General features: G+C 45.8%; 1 protein-coding gene across 1 annotated transcript in view; it reads left to right on the top strand.

Moving 5' to 3' along the window:
• The window catches only part of LOC146869340 (solute carrier family 12 member 6-like), a 395,891-nt gene that overhangs the window by 274,604 nt on the left and 94,755 nt on the right, over positions 1-26,532 (top strand). The window contains exons 7-9 of the mRNA XM_085651058.1: positions 18,640-18,881; positions 21,127-21,341; positions 21,457-21,615. Of these exons, the coding sequence (XP_085507184.1) occupies positions 18,640-18,881; positions 21,127-21,341; positions 21,457-21,615 (616 nt within the window). The remainder of the gene's footprint in view (positions 1-18,639; positions 18,882-21,126; positions 21,342-21,456; positions 21,616-26,532) is intronic.

Genomic DNA, 26,532 nt, shown 5'->3' with positions numbered 1-26,532 from the left:
CTGCGATCTTGCGGTGAAAGAAGGAGGCTAGTGAGTCGCAGAGGTCTTGCGATGGTGGGATGTCTGCGCTGGAACTGGAGTTGGAGAGTTCCTTCACGACATTGAAGAGCTCTTTGCTGTTGTGTGCATTGTTGTTGATACGTTCCTGGAAGGAGGTCGTTTTTGTGGCTCGAATGAGTTGGTGGTGCTTGCGGCTGGTGTCCTTGAGGGCAGCGTGGTTGTCCGGTGTCTGCTCATGGTGCCACTTCTCGAGTTTTTGGCAATTCCGCTTGGACTCGGTGAACCAGCCGGTCTTTCTGTCTGTACGTCGGTTTGAGGGTTTGTTAATCGGGGCGAGGATGTTGGCGCAGTCGTCCATCCATTGCCTGAGGTTGTGGGCGGATGTGTTGGTGGTGTCGGTAGGTGGGTTGTGGGTGAGGGTGGTGATGAGCTGGTCTTCGGTTATCCTGTTTCAGCTGCAGTTGGGGATTCATTGCGGGTGGTGCTGCGTGGTGGGTTTCTCGAAGGTGAAGTGGATGCAGTGGTGGTCGGTCTAGTGGAGTTCGGCGGTGTGGCTGAAGGTGATGTGTTTGCTGGTGGAGAGTATGGGATCTAGTGTGTGTGGTGTGGGTGGGGACCGCGACGAGCTGTTTGAGTCAGAGGTTGGCGAAGTTGTCGAGCAGTGCGATGGAGTTGCTGTCGTCGGTTTTCTCGAGGTGGAAATTCAGGTCTCCGAGGAGGATGTGGTCTGTGGATGCAAGGGCTTGCGTGCTGACGATGTCGGAGATGGCGTCGATGAACTGTAGCCGGGTCCCCGGGGATCTGTAGGCGATTGTTCCTCTGAGGGTGGTGTTGGGTTCGATGTGGATCTGGAAGTGGAGATGTTCGGTGGTGCTGGAGGTGTCTGCTGTGCTGGTCGAGATTCTGAGGGTATTCCTGTAGACGATGGCAATTCCTCCTCCAGCTCTGTTGTTGCGGTCCCTCCTGGTGATCTTGTAGCCATCTGGGATGGTAGTGGCAATGTTGGGTGCCGAGGAGGAGTTCAGCCAGGTCTCTGTTAGGAAGGCGACGTCTGGGGAGGCTGAGTTGAGTAGGTCCCAGAGTTCGATGGCGTGCTTGTGGACGGAGGGGTGTTGAGTAGAAAGCATCTGAGGTGGTTGCGTCCTGCTTTGACGGGTGGGGCGGGGCATGCTGGTGTTCGGCGGCTGGAGAAGCTGCAGTGTCAGCAGGAGAAGGGTCCGTGGGTGAGTATCAGGCTGGCCTGGAAGCAGTTTGATGATCGTTTGGTGTTGAGTCCATAGAGGAAGTCTGTGTCGTAGCATCGTCGGTTGTCGTGGCTATTGCGGGGACTAGGAGGTCTGCAGCTGGGCGCGGTCCAGGCGCGGATGGGCGCAGATGGGCTTGCCTTAGGTACCCCTTCGGCGTGCCAGCGGTCGCCATTTAAGTAGGGGATGGGCGAGCGGCTGGGAGGCGGGAGCGGGGCGGGTTATGGCGGGAAAAGAAGCGCACTAGCGGCGAATATGGACTACGGGGGGAGCGGGAAAGCAAGCCCAGAAGGGCAGTAGGCAGGCAAGTCAAGAAGCAAGTGAGCGAGCCAAGAAATATATCGAAAATGCCAGGAATAAAATAAGGCAAGAGAATTAAAATAAAATGTGAGTGCGGGAAATTAAAATAAAAATGCGAGCAGGGAGAGGTCTTGAACCCTGCCTGTATGGGACTGCAGGGCAGAGAGGGTTCGAGCGGAGCTGCGGGGGGAGAGCTGATCACTGACCGAGGGTCTCCCCTCTTCAACAGCCCTTGATGGATTAATTGGTTTTTGATTATTCTCCCTCATCTTAAATTGAAGCCCAGAAATGTTTAAGACCCAGTTACCCCTGTGGTGTGGCTCTCTTCTATTACAATTCTGCATACACAAATATTCAATATATTCTAGAGGAATCCTTGAGCTGACAGACTTACTGTGACTTCTTATCTGCGTACCAGTCATTATCACACCACAGGGTTAGGCTATCCTCGCCTTCTGAACACAGTGGAACTAGTATGTTGTATCAAGAGTGTCTTCATTTGAGTAGGTCTGGACACTAGATTATTCAAGGTTCTACCACTGCCAGAAAGAGGCAAATTACTTTATCGACCAGCTAATTAATATCATTGCATAGATAAAAAGAAACAACATACAGTAAATGTCTTTACTAAATGTAACAGTTGTACAGAGGCTTAAAAGACATGGGTAGTTGGTTAAGCCTATTAACTCCAAAAATTATTTACAGTTAAGCTTTTGATACACAGGCTAGTCGCAAAACTCAAACAAGTAAATCACAGCAAAGGAGAAGAATAATTCTAAAATCTCTCTATAATAGTAAATAATCCGAATTATCATATGTTAATGACCATTACTATTACATTCTACTCTTTCAACTGTTTGCTAATGGCTGAAAAGTAATTTACTTCCTTTGAGAGGTCAGAGAATCACAATCAAAACAGTACTTAACATTCCAATCTGAAACCTAGTCTACAAAAAGCACAAATAAGCAAAGAAAGGCTACGTGTAAGCTTTGCTAAATGATACCTTGTAGTCCACAGATCCGATAACCAAAGTCCCATTACCAGAAAGAATCACTAAGTCCATCCCGGAGTTTCCTGCTTCCAAAACACAGGTGCCTCTTCATTGTCCCGGTTTCTGAAATATATGTCCCTCACTGCTTCGTGAACTGTAAATTCTTTCATTGACCAGGATATCATTGAGAATGTGATCTTCTGTTAACTAAAACAATATGATAGTATAATGACAAACATTTTCATGGCTTGAAAATATAGATAAAGATATCTTCTAGTAGTAATCGATTTTTTAACATATCAGTCCTGTCCTTCCACCCAGAACACACTACCCCATCAATCACTCATTTAGAAATCTGCCCCAATGTTTTGCATACAACTGGAAAAATTAAACAAATCATAATATATTTAAGCATTTAACATTATGAACAGAGATAGATCATACCTTGTTAGTATGTTTGAAGAATTTTCACCAGCTTTCTGAAAAATTATTCCAACAATTTTTTGAGGAAGCAAGACTTAAGACTACCTGAGAGACATTTGTCCTCACAAGATACTGAAGCAAGGGCGTAAACCACTGATTCATACTTCACAATGTATTATACATTGTGAATGCTTTTGTGACATCTGTAGTAGGTCTTGCAAGGTTGAATCCACGGTGAAGTCACATACTATAAAAGGCCACACTAGGCTGTACCAGATACTCTTAGCAGACCAGGTCCCTTTTCAGCTCATCATGTGGCCTGTCTAATACGCACATTAGAAGCAATTTAAAATAAGCTGATGACAACTCCACATTTGCATCTCACCTCCTACTAAGGTAGGAATCAAATAAAAAGCCCACAATTCATCGCTCTAACATTGTTCCAGCAAACACTTGCTAGTTCCCAGTAACTCTAACATATTCCTAGGTAACCATATAAAGACTCAAGCACCAATAAAATCATGTGAGTTCAAACCTAAGAAGTGGACTGCATACTGCTCCAAAGACGTCTCTGACAACAAGTTCATCATTGGCTAATATGAAAAAATGGAAGAAAAGCAGATCCCTGATGAAAATTCAACTGCAACCTGGCTTGCTACCACATCATTTTTCATACTATTTACCTTTGTGCCCACAGAAAGGGTTAGGCCTTTCTGTCACCCACAGGTCCTCCAGGCTCCGCCCCATAGGCAAACAAGTGACACTCAGGACCATGGAGTGTCTCACACGCCACTTCCTACTCTCTGCCACCAGGGTTCTCTTCAGTTCTCTTACCTTCTCACTATCCCATCTATCTAAAATACCTATACTACCCTGGTCAGACTTCGACCTCCCTGACAACCCAAAGCACAAATATATTTAGACACGCCTTTCTCAACATAGAAATACTCAGCAAGGTACAGCATGTCACCAAACCAATTCATGGTGAAGGCCGTAGACCTCTTCCTCTCAAGACTACCAAGCATTCAGTGCAAACATTCCCAACTCCTGGTGTTGACTGGCCATCTTGCCACCCCCAAAACCCGTTTTTCCATCCACCCAATACATAAAAGGCAGCTAAATAACAATAAATGTAAATATTCTTCAGGCACTTCTTCATCAGCAACCTACAGCTGAAACCCATCAGTCAACACCACCCCCCAAGCATCTGCCATGAGTTTCCTTTACAACAACTTGAAAATATTGCTGGCCAATCCTGTAAACATCCTTCCTCCAATGAAAACGTTCAAGCTCAAAAGTAACAAACAGCACCCTGGTAATCCAAGAACCCATCTAACAAGTAGTGCACCGTTTGTAGGCATGAAAGGGAAGATAGGTCGATGCCCTGACGACCTTGCCCTACTCAATTGCCTTTGCACGACCTGCAGACAACTCATATCAGCAGAAGCAAAATACTGCATCAATACCATCATTGAAGACTCCAACAGAAGCCGACCCTTCTTCAAGACAGTCAACCACTATAGCAACCATCTGTTAGACCCACAAATGTCACATGTAACAGACAAGTGCAATTTCATCAATGCGTTCTTCACAAAGAATACATTTAACCAACAGCACATTGACAGCACCTGGCGTGCTCCATTCACGTCACCACTCAACATCCCATAAAGGCTGCCTTTTAACCTCTTTCTTTGAATCAAGACCCCTTTTAAACTATTGTTTTCATGGATACTTCTAATCACAACTCTCACACACCCTTTGGATTCTCCCCAGGCACCAGACAGGATTTGGTACTTTTCATTTGAATAACTCCTATGCACTTATAGGTGACTCCATCTGGCTCTGCGGTAAATTCAGAGCACCCCTGAAAGGGAAGACATGGAGCCCTATATATGGCAATCCCCCTGCATCCTGATTTCAGTTCTGTTTTTCCCATGTCCGTCAATGCAGATCTGGAGCCCTGCTCCCAACTTTTTCCTGCGTTTCAATGATTTCATGATTGGTTTTCTTAGATGGTGTGCTAGGGATGATGCAGTTGCCAAAAACCACTGGCTTTGAAACGTGGATCAACTACAGGAAGCATATATCAGTCACGGATTCACATGAAGTTTGGCAAATGTCTAAGGACAACTCCAGGTCCTGCGAAAAATGTTTTCTGATGCACCTGAAAGCCTTTAGCGAATGTTAAGTAAAATTGTACTTTGCTGAAGACAGTACTCCCACTTCGTCCCGCCCGGTCCTGTTCCACGTCACCATCCTCGGGTAAGTGGAATAGAAAATAGAGAGACTAGTTTTGCCATGAACGCAAGAGGTTCATGCTGAACTTGTCGCAATCTTTTAACTCTTCGTCAAGGAGAAGTTGCAGAGTTGGCACGCAAATGCACTGTTTCCGCCCCCTCCATCCTACTCGGAACCCATTCCAAGGCTGATCACTTTATGCCCAGAACTCCACAGGCTGCTGTCGATCCCACTGCTTCCTACTGAGGAGATTACTTCTTTTCCATTTGTAGCCTGCAAATCTGCATAAAGCCTTCAGCTACCTACTATAGATATACAGACAAAGGCAAATTTACAGAATGACATTTTGGAGTCTTGTCTTGCTCCTTGAGAGACCTTGCTGTCCTTTAACGAGGCTTTGGCAGAAGCTTTAATGGCGACCTGGTCTAAACCATGTTTGGTTCCCCTCTTAGGCCTTCCAGTGTCTAGCCATCATAGGCCTACCCGTTGAGACCCAGCTTTTCTGAGCAAGCTCCCGAGAGCTTGCCCTCTACCCACAAAATAAATCCCAGAGCATTGCATATTGCGCTGCCAGAAATGGAATCTAAGCCTACTGACTCATTCAGGAAAGAGTCTTCTTCCCTCTAGTTTGGCTCTGAGGTTCCTGAATGCCATCTGCCTGCTAGAACACTATACATATGCCCTTTGGTATATGGCTAGTGAGCTCTTGTTGGCCATCGCTGACAAATGTAGGAAGGAATTCCTTCTCTCAGACCATCCAAGATGGACACCATCCAGCTTAGTGTGCCTTGAGGGCCAGCATGGACATGACAGACTTTGGGGGTTGCACCATGGGCAATAGTGTAGTGATCAGGCTTAATGCCTGGTTGAGAACCACAGGATCGCTTATGGATTTGCTGTTTGACGGCTCAAAGCTCTTTGGATAAAAGGCAGGCTCTGCCTTAGAGCACTTCAAAGATAATCTTGCTATACCTTGCTCTGGGGGTTTGTCACCATCAATTCCATTAGCAATAGTAGAAATTTAGAGGGTACTCTGAGTTTTGCCTGTTCCCAGTGGCAGCCCTTGTACACCATACAACAAGCAGCCATTGCACGGCTCCACAGGATGATTTGGTAGCTAAGACAGTGACCACCACCAAAAATGGCAGTCATGACTTGCTGTGACTGCTGCCAAGCCTCTTTGATTCCCCCTTTCATGGTCATGCACAGGTAATAAGAGGCCGAATACATTTTTTCCTGACTAGCATGCAATTGTATCAGACCTGTGGGTGCTGCAGGTTATTCAGCATGGTTACATCCTCCCCTTTACTGCTGGTCCCCTTTATGACCCACCTGTGTTTTTACAGAATTCATCAGGCTATGCTTCTAGAAGTTCAATCTCTACTGGGGAAGGGGCCATACAGAGGATTTTGTAGATTAAGAGCAGTGGGTTTTACTGCCTATACTTTTTGGTGCCCAAAAAGCCAGACTCAAGCCTACTCGATACCATCCACTTCTGAACACCTCATTTGGAAGGACAAGTTCAAGATGTTGACTTTAACCCAGGCTTTTTTCTCTTGGATCCTGGGTGCTGGATAGTGTCCTGTACTTTCAAGAACACATACAAGTCCTGCAGGTATACAGGTGCTTCCTTCTGTTTGTACTGTGATCGCAACACTGTTCCAGTGAAAATGATGGTTATGTGGTGATAGTTCAAGGGTAAAGACAGCTCTGTGTACCACACACGACCTCAAAAAGAATCTGATCTCTAAATGTAAACCAATGTACTATAAACATCAGGTGTAATGAGATCCCTTGGGTAAAGGCCTGTACTGCTCGATTTTTCCGGTCTTATTGTGTTGAAGGGTGATTTAGGTGACTTCAGTCTCTTTCCATTCAAGTCTAAGGGTTAGAGTAGTGAATGGAGCCTATTTACTAGGCACTTCGACATGATTCTGTGCTCTTCCCCATAGATCAGGGCTTGCACATATAGCCTAGGGGATAGATTTGTTAGTATTAGGGATAACCTGTCCTGTAGTGAGGGTATTTCATGGAGCCGTGCTGAATGCAGGCCTGGTAGGCCTCAAACGGGAGAGACTCCATCTTTCTTTCTGCTCCGGCAGCTTGAGATGCTTCTAGGTTAAAGGGGATGTTTTAGTTATGAGGTGTTATTCGCTTGGAGAGAACCGGTTCAGGCCGGCCCTTATCGAAGGATTGTATTTTTCTTCATGCCGAAGACACTACATCAGGCCGGCCGGCTGGGAACGTGTCCTTGGCACGGGGAGGTACAAGAATTTGGTGGGCGGCAGGTTACGGGCTGGAATTTTCCATGAGAAAATGCACCTCTATATTAGTGAAAGTCTGAGGCAGATGCTGGCACTTGCTTCTAGTCCATAGGCGGCACCTGGCCGTTAGTAGTAAAGCTGCTACTTATTCCAGGGAAGACAGATGACAAACTTGGAGGTGGAGAAAAACCGAGAAATAGATATTCCAAAGAGAAGAGAGTAGCCGATGAGGAAGAGGTCCCAGTGACTCGGAGAGGGAGACGGGAGTAAACCCGTGATTGCGGAGGTGTGACTTCCAGGCGAAGCCGAGGCGCAGACGAGAAGGGAACCTAGATGACCATTGAGTGCAGGCTACATACGACCAAGGTGATGTCAACCCCTTACTATTAGAGTGTACAACTTAATCTTTCACTTTTCTTTGCAGGTTATGTGATATGTATTATGTTCCGTGAGTGTGCATGTAATAACTAAATAAAGTATTCAGTTTGTAGTAAAGCAATATGTGCTACGTGTTCTTGTGTAAGAGGGTAACCTATTATTCTAGTCAGCTGTGACTTGACATGAACAGATGTTAATCCTGATCAGGTAGGTGGTAACTGAATGAGGGAGAAAGGAGCCCTTCGAACTGGGGAACAAGTTGTGCTCAACTAGCTGTCTTTGTGTGATCTGATATATAGTAACACTGATTCCCTTGTTGTGTGTCATGGTAATTATAGGATGAACTCGTGCTAAGGCTGCCGTCTGGGCAGGAAGTCCTGGGTCCGTTTGGGACCGCGAGGCTGTGGCTGCCGTCTGGGCAGGAAGTCCTGGGTCCGTTTGGTCTTCAGAACATTTGGCGTCACGAACCGTTTACGAAACCTGTGTGCGTTGTGGTTGTCTTGTGTTTGCTTTCGGCGCGTGCGTGGTTTTGTTTGCATTTTATTTTTGTATATTTCTGTGTATAGTTTTTATTTTTCTTCCTTCTTTTCTTTTTCTTCTTTTCTTCTTTTTCCTTTTTCACGATGTTTTCTAAAAGGTCTAAATCTACTTTTAAGTTGCCCGTTGATATTCCCGGATGGGATTCAACGCCTTATGAAGCCTTGGCCCGTGAGTGGGCTGATTCTACTGGTTTGAGTGAGAATTGGAATTCTTTTTTGGAGCTGGCAGAGCCGGCTAATGTGATTGCTTGTTTGCAGAAGGCACCCGTATCGAAGGGTGAGGAGATTCCCATTTTGGGGCGCAGAGGTTGGATTCTTTTGTCTGCATACAGGATTCTGCATGAGAGATTGTTGAAGTTACAGATATCTCTTAAAGATGTGGAAGCGCACTTTGTTGAGATTCAGAATTCTCATACTTTGTTGCGGTGTCAAAATAAGTTGCTTGCTGATAAACTTGAGACTTACCAAACTATTGCCGAACGGGCGGCTGTGCGAATTGCTCGTTATAAATACAAGAACAGGCGCGGTCGGGTTTCGACGCGAAAGGTGCGTCTGGTCGTGGCGACAGCCGGGCTGGATTGGAATCCTGATGAATGGGATGGTAATATCTGGAACTCGACTGATTCTTGTTCCTCGGGTGAGGAGTCTGCCAAGCGCGAGTCTTCTCGCTCCCGCCATGATTGTAAGTCTGCTTCTCGCACCTTTGATGGTGCACCCCGTGATTACGCTCGTTCTTCGAGTGGGATCAATGCTTCTTACACTGATTGTCCCTCTACGAGTACTGATCGGGCTCCTTGTGATGCTCGTCCCGCGGTTTCTGCGCATCCAGTTTTCCGTCGGAAGTTGCAGCAGTCTCCCAATGCTCCGCAGGGTATTTCTTTGGACTGTTTAGAAGACTTTACTCAGCAGAAAATTAGTGATATTTTGCAGCGATTTCGGCAGCGAGCTGGTGAGTCCTCGCTCACATGGATGGTGCGCCTTTATGAACTGGGCGCTGCTGGTATTATGTTGGATACTGGCGATTGTTTAAAGTTCTGTTCCTTGAGTTTGGATTCTACTGTGCAGGATCATTTTCGTAACTATAATGGTGTTGGTCAGATTTCTTTACTCCAATTGGCGACTGAGGGTTGTAATCTAAAATATCCTACTGAATCTGACTGGCCTGTGAATGACAAGCCGTGGTATACTTTGCGTGATGCTGCTCAACGTCTCAAAGAGGAGGTGATGAAAACGGCAATTTTTCTGGGTACTGCTGACAGGTTGCTTGATGGTTCGTTGACATCTTCTGTGCGGAATCGTATCATTCGATCTTCCCCTGTTGCCTATAAGCAGGTCATGATGACTTTATTGATTAATCAGACTGGTAACGTGTTATCTACGGTTTTGGAATCGGTGCGCCAACTCGGTGAGTTGGGTGAGTGGTTTAAACCTGAACGTCAGTCCCGGCCTGACACTCGTACTCCTGGTGAAAATAAACTTACTAGACGTGATATTTTTTCTGGTCTTCTCACTGATGGTGTGCGGAGGGAGGACATTGATGGTGAGACTACCGCTCGTTTGTGGGAGTTGTTTCGCAAACGTGGCTTGGATCGAAAGGAGGGTGCCCGGCGTGTTCGGACCACTGAGTGTGATCGTGGTGGTTCTGACGGTAGCGGTGATGACGACCGCCGTGGGCGCTCTGTTCATCGTGATGATCGACGTTCTGCACGTGATGTGTCCCCCCGTCGAGAGAGAGACAGGGAGAGAGAGGGGGAAAGAGAAAGGGGGAGAACTGACTATGTTCACAGCAGACGTAGAGATGATAGGGATCAATCCCCTGAGTTGAGGAGGAGAGAGGATCATCACAGTTTGGTCGATCGTAACCCGCAGTACAATGCAGAAGATACGAATCCGTTCCGTACTGGGAATGGATATGAACAGGAGGTACCGATACCTAAGAAGCGTGAGAGTCTTTATCCTGATTTATCCTGGTATACGGAATGCAGTAAGAATGATTAGGAAAGAGGTCAAGCTCCGGTACACAGATGGGCTCACAGAGATAATAGACCCTATGTAGATATTGACATTTATTGGAGACATCGTAATATCCAAAGGGCCCGAGCATTGGTAGATACAGGAGCGGAGGCCACTCTTATTCATGGAAAATCGAAGAAGTTTACAGGTCAGCCTTTTACTATTACCGGATTAGGTGGAAAAGAAACCCCTGCAGTTCAAACTTTGCTTGAAATGAGAATAGGTAGAATTCCTAGAAAAGAGTATTCTGTACTAGTAGTACCACTTCTAGAATTCATAATTGGGATTGATATTTTGAGAGGAATGACTTTGCATCTAGATGACGGATGTTACCAATTTGGAACAACGCATTATATATCGTCCAGACCTATACGGGTTGGTCGTTTAAGAATGCCCCCCATACAAGTTCCCCATGCGACAAAAGTGGTTTGTCAGAAGCAGTATCGTATTCCAGGTGGTCATGAGGAGATTAGTACCACTATTCAGGAGTTAGTGGATGCAGGAGTCATAACCCCAGTTACTTCTGCTTGGAATAATCCTGTTTGGCCGGTGCGTAAGAGTGATAACTCTTGGCGCATGACCGTTGATTATCGAGAATTGAACAAGCACACACCCTCTTTGACTGTTGCAGTACCGGATGTTATTACACTAATTGAGAGAATCCAAAAGCATCCAGGTACATGGTACGCGTCCATTGATATTGCTAATGCTTTCTTTTCAATTCCGATTGCCCCAGAGTGTCAGGAACAATTTAGTTTTACGTGGAACGGGCGTCAGATGACGTTTAGAAGCCTTCCCCAGGGCTATGTGCATAGTCCTACGATATGTCACCGGCTGGTGGCAGAGCATTTGGCTGAGGTACCGGTTCATCCCCAAATTCAGATATGTCATTATATTGATGATGTTTTGATCCAAGGCGAAACACAAGAGGAAGTTCAGACCCAATTAGACAGAGTCATTGAGTGCCTGCGTGAGAAAGGTTGGGAAATCAACCCAGATAAATTGCAAGGTCCGTCCCAGGCTGTAGAATTTTTGGGTATTAATTGGCATGAAGGGCACCGTGAAGTGATCCCTCAGGTTAAACAGAAGATTCTTGATTTTGCAGTTCCTAGAAATAGGAAAGAAGCCCAGAGCTTCATTGGTCTGTTTGGCTTTTGGCGCCAGCATATTCCTCATTTGAGTCAAATATTGGCCCCCTTGTACCGGGTCACGCGTAAAAAGAATGCATTTGAATGGGATAAACCACAGCAAGATGCGTTTAGTCTGGCAAAAGAGGCAATTCAACATGCTCTGGATTTATGGCCTGTACGTGATGGTGACGTGGATTTGAATGTGTCTGTACAGGGCCTTTATGCAAATTGGAGTTTGTGGCAGAAACAAGGCAGGAGTAAAGTACCGTTAGGTTTTTGGACCAAAAAGTTACCTGATGCTGGTGAGCGTTACACACCCTTTGAGAAACAGTTACTTGCTTGTTATTGGGCTCTGGTGGATACAGAGCAATTGACTTTGAAACATGATATAGTTCTGCGTCTGGAAATTCCTATCATGCAGTGGGTTCTGAGTTCGCCGAAAACTCACCGAATTGGACACGCTCAAGAGGCGAGTGTGATTAAATGGAAATGGTACATACAAGACAGGGCACGTGTGGGCCCGAAAGGAGTTGCTTCTTTACATGAGCAGGTGGCGCGAGCGCCATCGACTGAGACTGAGAGTGAATGTTCCGTACCTTTAGCACAGGAGTCTCCTGTCAAGTGGGGTAAGCCTTTTGATGATTTGTCCGCAGCGGAAAGAAACCATGTTTGGTTCACTGATGGTTCAGCGAGGTTTATAGGGATGACACGGCACTGGAAGGCGGTGTCCTATAATCCGATCACACAAATTGTTGAGCACAACTGGTGAAGGTAAAAGCAGCCAATTTGCCGAGCTTTACGCTGTTTACCAAGTTTTGAAACAAGAGTTACCTGGTACATGTCATATTTTCACTGATTCTTGGTCTACTGCCAATGGACTGGCTGTTTGGTTGCCAACTTGGCATTCCCATAATTGGAAGTTACATTCCAAAGAATTATGGGGAAAAGAGTTATGGCAAGAAATTTGGGAGATGCTCCCACAGAGTACTGTTACAATCTTCCATGTGGACGCTCACACCCCGATAGATTCTCTTGACAAATTTTTTCATAACATTGCAGATGAGAAGTCTAAAATTGCTGAGGCAGTGGTGGACAGGCAAGATTCTGATATTGCGGGATTGGCGAAATGGGCACACCAGAAGGCAGGACATTTTGGAGAGAAGGCCACTAGCAGGTGGGCTGCTGATCGAGGAATTTATATTCCCTTAGATTTAATCAAAAATGTTATTTTACACTGCCCCGTTTGTCAGCATATCAGACGGCGTAAGGTGCCCCAAATTGTTAAAGGTCATTTACATCGCGGCAAACTGCCCGCTCAAATTTGGCAGATCGATTACATTGGTCCACTTCCCATGAGTAGGAATTGTCAATATGTTTGCACTATTGTTGATACATACAGTGGCCTGCTGGTAGCCCTTCCCTGTAAGCAAGCTACCCAATTGAATACCATTAAAACATTAGAATTAATTATGATGTACTATGGTGTGCCATTCCAAATTCAATCTGACAATGCATCCCATTTTCGTGGAAGATTGGTACAGGAATTCTGTGCGGAAAACAATATTGAATGGATATTCCATATCCCCTACTACCCACAGGCCTCGGGCCTGGTGGAGAGATTGAATGGCCTGCTAAAGGACCAGCTGCGTAAGTTAACGGATGACAAGTATAAAAATTGGCGAGACTTTTTGCCCCAAGCACTATTGATTTTGAATAATCGTCCTTTTTTAAATGCTGAATCTCCACTTATGCGTTTGTTTCCCCCGAATGCTGAGGCTATGCCTAATGAAATCAGAGAAACTGTGATGTATTGGGAAATTACTCCCGGAGCTTTGGCTCCATGTAGAGCGACCCCAGGGTCGGCAGGTTTAGACTTGCATGCTATGGATGACATTGTTATAAAAAGTAGAGATCGAGTCATCATAGAGACAGGTGTTGGTGTTCAGATACCACCTGGAAATTTCGGATTGATCGCCCCTAGATCGGGGCTGGCTGTAAAAGGCATTCAGGTGCTTGGAGGAATTATCGACAGTGATTATCAGGGAGAGATTAAGGTGCTCCTGCTGAATAGCAGTGAGGTTGACTTACTGATACATCGCACTGACCGAGTGGCTCAATTACTCATAATGCCTGTTTTCAGTGGTGTATTAATGAAAGGCACTGCTCCAACGTTGCTAACTGTACGTGGCCAGAAAGGTTTTGGCTCCACGGATAATCCTGGGGCCAGAGTTTGGGTGCAGTCGCCTAAGAATCCCCCTGAACAAGCAGAGGTCATTGCCACCGGTCAGGATAATACCATTTTGGTTATGAGACCAGGGAAAGATAGCTGGGAAGCGGTCCCGGCTGATAAATGTTATTTACGAGAATGATTAATGCCTGTATTTGGTTTTCTTTCAGATCATTCTTTGGATTGTTGCTGCAGGATGTGTCGGAGCCGGACTGTTTTCGGACTGGTACGACGAGAAAGGAGGGATCCTATCAACCCGGGATGAACTGGGAACCCGAGTGTTGCGTTCCTTCGCTGCATGGGATTCATCATCGAACTTTTGGACCGCACTTGCTAAGAGGGTGACTGACGCCCCTCACTTCTGTTTGACACCGATGAGATCTGTTCATGACATTCTGGCGACCTGCCTGGTTGCTGTCCCCGCCTCATTGGAAACTTTAACTCATATTTTTAATGTCTCGAAGGCCCGTCCCAATATTCTCCTGGGTGATTTTGCTACCCATGTATATTGCCCCCTATGTATTGAATTGCCGAACGAGCAAACCCCCATCCAGTCCCAAATACTTACTTATAATATCACACAAGGTGATTTGTGCTTCTTTCTTACGTGTAATCCTAGTGCGATCTCTGAATGTCTGCGCCTAAAACTAAAAGGCGCCACTTCGTTTACAACCCACGAACGGACTTTGTGCTTTCAAAGGACACCGACCACATGTGTTTCAGTTCAGAACAATATGACTTGTAATAGTTTGGTAGTTACCCCCAGTCACTATCGCACGATGTTACTACCTGCCGGATGGCTTTTCTCATGTGGTAATACTTCCTGGCCATTTGTCCCTGCAAACATTTCCGGAGGCCCTTGTGCCATTACGAGACTCAGTTTGTTGATGTTCGCATCGCATCCGAATGCCAACTCTCGTGTGCTTCGAGATACTGTAATGTTACAGGAGGATTGTGACCCATCTTTGCATTTATATTCCAAGTCTGAATACCTTAGCTTAGCTGTTTCAATTATTGGTGTTCCTGCTTTGGCGGTTTATAATGCCAAATCTATTGGGAAAATGGCCTGCTGGATGGTGAAATCTATTAATCATACTTCTACAATTTTGTCTGACATGCTATTAGACGCCCAGGGTGAACGTAGGGCCATTTTGCAAAATAGAGCAGCCATTGATTATCTTTTGCTTAAACATGGACATGATTGCTCGGACTTTGAAGGTCTCTGTTGTTTTAACTTGTCTGACCATACACAATCCATTCGTGCTCACATCGACAAGTTGCGTGACTTAACAGAAGAAGTTAGAAAACACATTGACCAGGGCTGGTTTGACTGGCTCTTTAATTGGTTACCTGATATACACTTGCTACGCCAAATATTAGGTGGTATTTTGATTACTGTTGCTGTTTTGATTTCTATCTGTTGCTTTATTCAGTGTATTCCTTCATTATTTCAATTCTGCACACTTGGTACTAGACATAGATCAGTTAGCTTTGTTTCATATTATTCTTCCACAGATGTTAGCTCCATTTAATGAATGTATAATAGACTGAAGTCAAGGGTGAAATGTACTGCTCGATTTTTCCGGTCTTATTGTGTTGAAGGGTGATTTAGGTGACTTCAGTCTCTTTCCATTCAAGTCTAAGGGTTAGAGTAGTGAATGGAGCCTATTTACTAGGCACTTCGACATGATTCTGTGCTCTTCCCCATAGATCAGGGCTTGCACATATAGCCTAGGGGATAGATTCGTTAGTATTAGGGATAACCTGTCCTGTAGTGAGGGTATTTCATGGAGCCGTGCTGAATGCAGGCCTGGTAGGCCTCAAACGGGAGAGACTCCATCTTTCTTTCTGCTCCGGCAGCTTGAGATGCTTCTAGGTTAAAGGGGATGTTTTAGTTATGAGGTGTTATTCGCTTGGAGAGAACCGGTTCAGGCCGGCCCTTATCGAAGGATTGTATTTTTCTTCATGCCGAAGACACTACATCAGGCCGGCCGGCTGGGAACGTGTCCTTGGCACGGGGAGGTACAAGAATTTGGTGGGCAGCAGGTTACGGGCTGGAATTTTCCATGAGAAAATGCACCTCTATATTAGTGAAAGTCTGAGGCAGATGCTGGCACTTGCTTCTAGTCCATAGGCGGCACCTGGCCGTTAGTAGTAAAGCTGCTACTTATTCCAGGGAAGACAGATGACAAACTTGGAGGTGGAGAAAAACCGAGAAATAGATATTCCAAAGAGAAGAGAGTAGCCGATGAGGAAGAGGTCCCAGTGACTCGGAGAGGGAGACGGGAGTAAACCCGTGATTGCGGAGGTGTGACTTCCAGGCGAAGCCGAGGCGCAGACGAGAAGGGAACCTAGATGACCATTGAGTGCAGGCTACATACGACCAAGGTGATGTCAACCCCTTACTATTAGAGTGTACAACTTAATCTTTCACTTTTCTTTGCAGGTTATGTGATATGTATTATGTTCCGTGAGTGTGCATGTAATAACTAAATAAAGTATTCAGTTTGTAGTAAAGCAATATGTGCTACGTGTTCTTGTGTAAGAGGGTAACCTATTCTTCTAGTCAGCTGTGACTTGACATGAACAGATGTTAATCCTGATCAGGTAGGTGGTAACTGAATGAGGGAGAAAGGAGCCCTTCGAACTGGGGAACAAGTTGTGCTCAACTAGCTGTCTTTGTGTGATCTGATATATAGTAACACTGATTCCCTTGTTGTGTGTCATGGTAATTATAGGATGAACTCGTGCTAAGGCTGCCGTCTGGGCAGGAAGTCCTGGGTCCGTTTGGGACCGCGAGGCTGTGGCTGCCGTCTGGGCAGGAAGTCCTGGGTCCGTTTGGGACCGCGAGGCTGTGGCTGCCGTCTGGGCAGGAAGTCCTGGGTCCGTTTGGGACCGCGAGGCTGTGGCTGCCGTCTGGGCTGGAAGTCCTGGGTCCGTTTGGGACCGCGAGGCTGTGACTGCCGTCTGGGCAGGAAGTCTGTGGCTGCCGTCTGGGCAGGAAGTCCTGGGTCCGTTTGGGACCGCGAGGCTGTGACTGCCGTCTGGGCAGGAAGTCTGTGGCTGCCGTCTGGGCAGGAAGTCCTGGGTCCGTTTGGGACCGCGAGGCTGTGACTAGGTCTTGGTATATATAGTAGGAATTCCCTGTCCTTAGGTGGTACATATATGTGGTTATTTAGGTGTAAATAGGCCCTAGGGAGGGGGTAACGTTCTGGTTTGGGTTAGAGAGGCTCTGTTGAGCGGGTTCTATCTGATCCGAAGACCCAAGCAGAACAAGGCCTTTGGCAAGTCTTGTGCCATAGTTCTGGACTAACTACCATTTACGGATCATGTACTTATGAAGACCAAGAAAGATCGAGTTCAAGTAATTGAGTCGCGCCGACACAAAGGTATGAAGAACCAGTACCTGGGCAGGAAATGATATGCTTTAATGAGTGACATTGGAAGAAAAGGGCCCTAACAGCAGATACATCAATTTGTTTTACCCACATTCTTAACTCTTTTCTTCTGGACAGGCTTTGGGCTCAGAGGTGCAGTGATGGATGAGTTGTCCCTGTGATTGAGCAGTCGTCTAGACTAGGTGAATAATAGGGACCTTGCACCAGAGGCGCCACGTCAACCTATTTGAGCTTCGTTCCAGCTGTTTGACTCTGAAGGCCTTACTCTCCTCCTTCAAAGATGCACTGGTACAGGATTGCTCTGTGCATGAAAACGTGCCACGCTCTGGCCAAAAGGGAGCCCCTTGAATGCCTTCGGGCTAATTCTACCAAAGCCGAGGCTACCAGTATGGGGCAGGCTAGGGGTGATTTAGTGTTAAACATCTTCCAGGCTGCTGCATGAGAACAAGTTTACACCTTCACCGGCCATTACTGCCTTTGGCAGGGAGAGCCATTTAATGTGCTAGTCCTTGTCTAAGTCCACTCCGCAGGACCCCCTTTTTGGGGGCAGTGCTTTGGTATCGAGTCAAAAGATAAGGAACCCATAGGTAGAAATACCCATCACGAGTGGCTTTCCTTTGGTAATGCTCTTTCTGGTGGATTCATCGCTGCCCTCTAACTTTACTTTCAATGGCATGTACTTTTAGTGTTCAGAAAGGGTCCAAAGTTAGATGTTACACATCGTCACATTAGCAATTTGTCATGTGGTCTGCGCCTGAGGTTGCTGAAGAAAAACTGACCCCAGCAGGGGCAGATGCCCGCAGCAGCTTGGTGTAAAATCAGGGTCAGGATCCTCACTTCTACCCCCAGCCCCAGCACCCACCCACCATGCTCCTAGCATTCTCCCAGCCTCACTGGCTGACAGTAGCAAGGGAGACGGAGACAGGACCGCTTCACTTGAGACATTACAAGACACCATGCCGATAAGAAAGATACCTGTGTTAATAGACCTCGAGCACAGGGATGCTGTATAGAGGAACAGCCTTCTCATGTGACCGCAGGAAGAATGAGTTCTTTTTTCTGTTTCAAAGCGAAAGTGCAGATCTCGGTATGGGCCAATAAGCTTTCTAGGCTAGATGACTTTAAAGGTGCTTGATTACTACTTAGCCTTTGTTATAAAAAAAAAAAAGCGATAAATCGTTGCAAAATTCACTATTGTTCCACATTAGCACCCTCCTTACTACAACATTGCTACTCCGTTTGATCACAATATTCTATTTAGATTCAGGTAATGCAATGAAATCAATACCAAAAAAATGGAATAAATTCAGCTCTTTATACTTGTTCCAAAAAACAGAACGCCAAACTAGTAGTTAGTACTAATTTTTTGGAAATATGATAGTAATATTTGTTGTCTGCTCCCATCATATCAAAATGTTATGATTATGTCAGGAATATTAAGTCATTTTTTTACTTTAGAGTTTAACGCTTCCCTTTTCTGCTTGTCTTTGCAGGTGTACATTGCTCCAGAGGCTAAAATCTTCGACACCAACGAAGATGGAGAGAGCTCAGCAGCCATGTTGAATAACATGCGTATCTATGGCTCCATCTTCCTAGTGGTAATGGCTCTTGTGGTTTTTGTTGGAGTCAAGTATGTCAACAAGTTTGCCTCCTTGTTCCTGGCTTGCGTGATTGTGTCCATCCTTGCCATTTATGCTGGAGCAATAAAGTCTGCATTTGCACCACCTAACTTTCCGTACGTATACAAGTCATCATACAATGTATCTAAAATGTACAAAATAGGCACTGGAATAGAATCAGTGATTTCTGTGCCATAGTCCTGGGCAACGATGTAACCTATTTTCCATTGGAGAGGGGTGCAAGGATTCAGTTTAACATTTCTTGTTCACTGTTAATTTAATGTTGTGTTAAGCTAATGTTAATTGCAGTACAGATACATGAATCCAGACCAGGATATCCAGTCCCAGTTTGTCGCACTATGAACTAATAAGGATTTCATTGTCGTTCTTCTTGTACAAAAGGAGTCAATCTCGGTTTCACGGGGCACATGATTCATATCTGTGATTTCACTGCCTATCCTCGTCATGCATGTGATTGATGTCATCTGCTGGTGCGAAATACTTTATATTTAAATCACTTCAGCCCATGACTTACAAAGGTAGTCTCCAACTCTGCGCTTTGTTCATCAGGTCACCTGGATCTTTGCCACCGTTTCAGAATGGAGCATAAGTCGCCAGAATCTCATTAAACTCAACTTATGATATTTAGACAAAAATGAGTTTTAATATAGTTCAAAAACATTTATTGGTCGAGTTTAGTATTTTGTTTTTGGTATCTTTATTCAAATTAGAAATTTGATCAATCTGTTTACAGTAATATCAAGAAATAATAATGCTTAAAGACAAGCAAGAACATTACAGCGTGTTCTGTAAAGATAATACTAAGTCCCTATTCTACCCTACCAGAACCCATAAAGAGTCCTTGCAGAAAAGAGTGAGTTTTAAAGGAGCATTGAAATAGCATCGGATTGTAGTTGAACTCCTCATGAAGAGTAGTCCTGGAAACTCGTCTGAATTTACTCTCTCAAAACAGCATCAGCAAACAGTCGCAGTAGCAACTGCTGGAGGTTAAGCTGGGAAAGCAGGCACCTCAGTAGCTATAACCATTTAAGAATTTAAAAATCCCTGTCTGCAGTACCTTATAGCAAATAGGGGAAAAGGCTAAAGAAAAAATGACTGTCACAGAGAAAATAGCCTGGGCCAGTTTGGACAGCATACAAGCCGTCCGAGCGAGCTCAAGAGGCCGGTGTAAGAACACTCTCTCCCATCTAACTAGAAACACATATATTAAATACAAAGACGCGTCTCTATCCACACCAGTGTTAGGTCATCTCGAACCGTGAAAAAGGATCATCCGAGGGTCTGCCGCTTTCTTCATTCCCACGGTAAACGTACAAAGTCAGCAAGATATTATCCACAGGTCGTCTACTTAGTCGCTAACATGAATGTGCGTTAAATTCACTCTGAGGTCCCACGAGAACTATCTATTCAGAACTCCACTGTGTGACAATGAACTATTCTAGAGCAGAAACATTCTAGTTGTAACTTTTACAGAATTAAGTCATGAGCTTCACAGTTTCCTGCATACACCAGTGTTTTAATATACTGTTTAGAATTCATTATTGTGAATATGTAGCAACTAAAATCTAACTAAATACGATGAGAACATGTAGCTTAGACAAAAAAGCATTACATTTTTAAAGTCAGCACATTCTACAAAGATGCCATGTCAAACGAGAACTATTTGTTTATTACAGCACTGTTCAGCATCTTCTAAAGGCATCTATTTAAGGAGAAAGTTAAAAAAGAAGGCAAGGCAGAAGTAGAGAAATAAATTAGCCTAGTCTAGCTTTACAATATAATTACAATGGAAATGGATGCTTACTATGAAAAAAAAACATGCTACACGTTAATTTGCATTTTTAAGAAAAGGCACGTTTTCGATTATTTCATTCTTTGGGCATTCTTGTGTTAATATATTGCACAATTTAGGATACTTATTTTAAGCTACATTTTCCTGCTCTTTCAATCTCTTTGATTTCACTGTCTTTATGACGTGTGAATAAATGTCCATTTAAGTGGGTGCAGAATCAAATCTGTTATTTCATTGTTTAAATCACTGTGTGTGATCTAATGCCAATTTTGGGGAAGCTAGTACATAAATCTGTAGTTTTACTATCAGTCTTACTTAGCCATTGTGAACGAATTTGTTAGTCTTGGGTGAGACAAATATCCCTAATTCCCATTTCTCTTTGAGCTGCTTTCTTCTGTTTCCAACATAAATTCTGCATAAATCTCTTCTCCCCAATTAAATATCTTGATTCTTAGTCCCTTTTTCTGCCTACTGTTGGCTGTCTGATATCAATCTTTCACTTCCGCCTACTGTTCTCAATTTGTAATGTATTGTCTGCTTTCTCCTAGTGTATGCCTGCTTGGAAACCGTACACTCTCCCAGCGTCACATAGATGTCTGTGCCAAGACTGAGGAGAAGGATAATATCACTGTGCCCACTCAACTCTGGAACCTATTTTGCCCCTCCAAAAACCAGCTAAACGCTACCTGTGATGAGTACTTTCTTCATAACAATGTCACAGTCATTGAGGGCATTCCTGGAATGGCAAGTGGTATATTTACAGGTAAGAGCAACTTTGCCCTGGCTTCCAGCCTGAACTATGTCTTTCTGTACAGTCTTGTCTTTCTCAGTTGTTTGCTTCTTAGTTAGGTCCTTCATTCTATATCCGACCTCTCTAGAGAACCTGTGGAGCTTTTATCTTCAGAAAGGTGATATCATCGAAAAGCCCTCTGCCAAATCTGTGGATGCTATGGGCGCTACGAACCAAGACTATGTTCTTGCAGACGTCGCTACCTCCTTCACTCTTTTAGTTGGAATCTTCTTTCCGTCTGTGACAGGTATGTGGTGCTTGGATTTCAGGACAAGCTTATAGTTAGTGGTGCTCATTTGGAGACCTGAAAAGACTGCTGTGATCGGCTTTGCTTTTATCATTTCATATTATCACTCATAGAATGTTTGATTTTGTCAGGAGAACCATGGTACAATGTTTAATTTGTCTTCATAGCATGTCCATGACTACTCAGACATCCCCAAATAGTTGAATAATTGTGATGAAATTTACTGAATTTGTGAAAGATTTTGGGCTGTGAAAACAGAAAAGTAAAAACATGCTGTGTATAAGGCATAAAAGAGTGTTCGAGGCATGTGGGCTGCTGAATTCATATCTGTGCATAGATCGCCGCATAGTGTTGGGTCCGGATGATTGTCCTGGAAAAGTCTTCGAAGTATCACGAGATAGGTGGCTCCTCCCCTGGACTACAGTGCGCATGGGCATCCTCTCCATCCTCAGATTGTTTTTTTCCGCCATTGGGTTCGGATGTGCTTATCTTAGCTCAAGTTAGGAAAACTATATTTAAGGCCAAAAGCCTTTAGATATCGTCGGTATTGTTTGCGTTCGGTATCGATAAATTATTATACTCGTTCTCGGACTTATTCACCCTTCTCGGACCGAGTTTCGGTCTGACCATCGATCAACGTTCGAAGATGGAATCGAGGACTCCCTTCAAGAGATGTCCTCTATGTCACGCAAAATATCCACACGTTGATGTCCATCGGGTGTGTAACAAATGTTTATCACCGGATCATGATGAGTCCAGGTGTATGGCCTGCGCCCGGTTCCGGTCGAAGAAGACCCTTCGGAATAGACGGGCGGCTAGATTGGAGGCCAAAAAATCGGCGCCTAACCCGGTTAACATATTCAGCACCGAGGATGAAGAAGTCGAGAGCGTCGAAGAGATAGACTCGAGCCATGTTTCGGCGCATGAATCCCAATATGACGACGATGATGAGGAGATCTTCGAGGACGAAGACGTCGTCGACGAGGTAGGAGACGACGATGAGGCCCTTGGGGCCGAGGAAGATAGCTCAGGCGAGGAGCTAGGCCAATCCGTCGATGCGGAGGCCGAGGGAGATAGTCTTGATAAGGCTCAGGTCGAGGGATCGCCTGCGGGCCTTACCCAAGATCGGTCGGATCGTTCTACAGCCCCGCCTTAAGGCCCGGCTTCGAACATTTCAAAAGAGCCAGAAATATCGAAAATGACTGGAGTCGATTCCGTGAAATCGAAACCAAAACCAGCACCGGTCAAATCGAAACCGAAAGTGCAACTGGTTCAGGTCGGACCGAAGGCATCGAAGCCCTCCAATCCGTCGACACCGAAGAAGGACGTCGGAGCCGACCAAAGAAAGAAGGACTTTGGTACCGAGAAACCAAAAAAGGACTTCGGCACCGAGAAACAGAAGACGCAACGGCCTATAGCACCGAAGGTTGGGGCACCAACGACCAAGGTCAAGGTGGTCGATCCGACTACAACAACACCGAAGAGTGCTGAGACTGCCAAAATACTGGATCAACAAGGCGTCGATCCCAAACTTCGGATCGAACACCCGAAGACTGGAAAGAAACCGGAGACCGCGTCGAGGCCTGTCTCCAAAGAGCCTGTCGGTTCCAAAGCACCGTCTGCCTTCACGTTGCAACAGGTGTCGGAGTCCCTAAAGCGCATCAGGGAACGGGCCACTCTCGAACCGAAAGCGGGTCCCGAACCGCACAAGGTCGCCATGGCTCACTCGGCGCCGGCACCGATCAAGTTTGGATTGCCACCACCGGGGGCACCGAAGATGTTCGAACTTAGGAAGAGTATCGAACAACCAAGAACAGTGTCCACGGAAAGAACCGATGTCGAAGACTCACAGGACCAGTTTATCGACGCCGACACTGGTAGGCTGTTGTTCCGCAAGCGGAGAATTGTTCCAGAAAAGGCTTTGGACTCATACAAAATTCCACTAAAAAGGAAAATGGCGTCAGGTTCGACACCAGTGCTTGTAGAACCTTACCACACCTATGATCAGGAACCACCATCCTTTTCTCCCACACACTCTGAGGCGGATGCAGGAGAGGGCTATACTGAGGATGATACCACTTATCCTGTGGATAATGACCCTGATGAACAACAGCAAGACCAGGATCAAGCATGGGGAGACCCTAATGACCCAGGAGACCCACAAAAAGCTCCTGACACTCATCCTTATAATATAAAACCATCTCCCACTGAAGATACTGCTGCTTTTAACACCCTCATTGAAAGAGCGGCTGCCAATCACGGAGTGGAACTTCATACTGACTCTGTGGAGGAGGATTTCTTGGTGGACACGTTCTCCACATCAGAAAGAACGGACAAGACTCTACCAATGTTAAAAGGGGTTATTAAACATGCTAAGGACATCTTTAAGGAGACAACCAGAGCACGGGTATTGAACCCGAGAATAGAGAAAAAATACAAACCAGCCCCAGGAGACCCAACGTACATTAAGGGTCAATTGCCGTTGGACTCCATGGTAGTTTCTAATGCTCGCAAGAGAGCTAACTCGCAGACTACAGGTGATGCTCCTCCTCCAGACAAGGAGTCCAAAGTGCTAGAAACATCAGGATAGAGGATAGCAGCACAAGCAGCAAACATCTGGCGCATTGCCAACACTCCTGGCCCGATACGACAGGTCACACTACGATACCCTAGAAACACTGCTAGAACACCTACCAGATGAATACAAAGATGGAGCGGAGCTCCTCATCAGAGAGGGACAACCCATTACAAATGCGTCCATCAAATGCGCACTAGATGCAGCTGACACTGCAGCAAGGGCAATCAACACTAGTGTGATGTTGCGGAGGCACGCATGGCTGAGAATATCAGGTTTCAAACCTGAGATTCAAAATAATATCTTGAATCAACCAGTCAACCCAGACTTTTTATTTGGCCCCGAGGTTGACACTACACTGGAAAAGATTAAAAAGGACACAAACTGTGAAATCTATGGGGGCTCTACAGTCGCAGCAGTTTCGGAGTGGCTCCTTTCGTCGCCCCGGGAATAGAGGAGCAGCTAGAGGTCAGGGGTCCCAGCAGCAGTACAGTAAAGGAGGTACCCAGAGTACCTATAATAAGAACAATAGGGGTGGATATCGTGGATCCAGCACCAAAGGCAGAGGACGAGGACACAACAACACCAGGTCCTCCGCCAATAACAAACAGTGACGTCTTGTCACTGCCCCCCGCCCACATAACACCGGTCGGGGGGAGACTCCAACAGTTCCTGCCAGTCTGGAGATCCATCACCACAGACAGGTGGGTCACAGAAATTGTCCAGTACGGTTATTGTCTGGAATTAACATCCAATCCACCCAACATACCACCAAGACACCGTCCTATGTCCTATGTCCGCAGAGCACTTGGCATTATTGCAGCAAGAAGTACTAAGTATGCTGCAGAAAGAAGCCATAGAGCTCGTGCCTGTAGAACAGCGAGGGTCAGGGGTGTACTCTCTGTACTTCTAAATCCCAAAAAAAGGACGGGTCTCTCAGACCTATACTGGACCTGAGACCTCTCAACCAATACATTCTGTCAGAGCATTTTCATATGCTCACCCTCCAGCAGGTTCTGCCGTTACTCAGTCAGGGAGACTTCCTAGCAACACTGGATTTAAAGGATGCGCATTTCCACATACCCATACACCCATCACACAGAAAATATCTCAGGTTCACTCTTCAGGATCAGCATTATCAGTTCAAAGTCCTCCCTTTCGGAGTAACAACGGCGCCCAGAGTCTTTACCAAGTGCCTAGCGACAGTGGCTGCACACTTAAGGAGACAGCACATGCACGTCTTCCCTTACCTGGACGACTGGCTTGTTCAGGCAAAGTCAGCCAGGCAGTGTGCCAGCCACATATCCCACACCATTCACCTTCTTCACAGTCTGGGATTCTCACTGAATTATCCAAAGTCACATCTTCAACCCGCCCACGTACGGCAATAACTGGGCGCGACCATAGACACTCTGGCAGCCAAAGCTCAGCCAAATTTACCGAGGCTCAACAGCATGCAACTGCTGATCAAAAAGTTCAGACCTCAACACTCCCTTCCAGCGCGAGTGTTCATGCAGTTGATAGGCATGATGGCCTCCTGCATCTTCATAGTCCGGCACGCGAGACTACATATGCGCCTGCTTCAGGAGTGCCTGGCACGTCAATGGAATCAGGCTCAAGGACAGTTGAAAGACCTAGTGTTGGTGAGCGGTCGGGCATACAACTCTCTGCATTGGTGGAATCCACAAAACCTTTGCAAGGGCCGACCGTTCCAAGAGCCTGTTCCACAAATAATACTGACGGCGGACGCGTCTCTCCACGGATGGGGAGCTCATGTACTCAATTACACAGTGCAGGGACTATGAACGATACAGCAACAAAAGATGCACATCAACCTGCTAGAACTGATGGCAATCTTCCTGGCAATGAAGGCTTTCAAAGTACACTTGTGCAACAAAGTCGTGTTGATCCGGACGGACAACATGACTGCCATGTACTACATACAGAAGCAGGGAGGAACACACTCTCCACAGTTGTCTCATCTGGCTCAGAGCATGTGGAGGTGGGCCATTCAGAGGAACATGTTCCTCATGGCAGAACACCTCCCGGGCAAGGACAACCAAATAGCGGATCTGCTCAGCAGACACAGCCACCAAATGCACGAGTGGGAGCTACATCCATCAGTACTCCAACCGTACTTCCAGCAGTGGGGTCATCCAGAGATAGACCTATTCGCCACAAGGGAAAACGCAAAATGCCAAAGCTTTGCCGCCAGGTTCCCGCATCCACAGTCGCAGGGCAATGCGATATGGATGAACTGGTCAGGCAGATTTGCGTACGCTTTTTCCCCAGTGCCATTAATACCGCTAGTGGCACGCAAACTAAGGCAACACTCAATGACA

The sequence above is a fragment of the Triturus cristatus genome, chromosome 1_1 (assembly GCF_964204655.1).
Source record: "Triturus cristatus chromosome 1_1, aTriCri1.1, whole genome shotgun sequence".
Lineage (NCBI taxonomy): Eukaryota > Metazoa > Chordata > Amphibia > Caudata > Salamandridae > Triturus > Triturus cristatus.
This window is presented reverse-complemented; position numbering and strand designations above follow the sequence as displayed.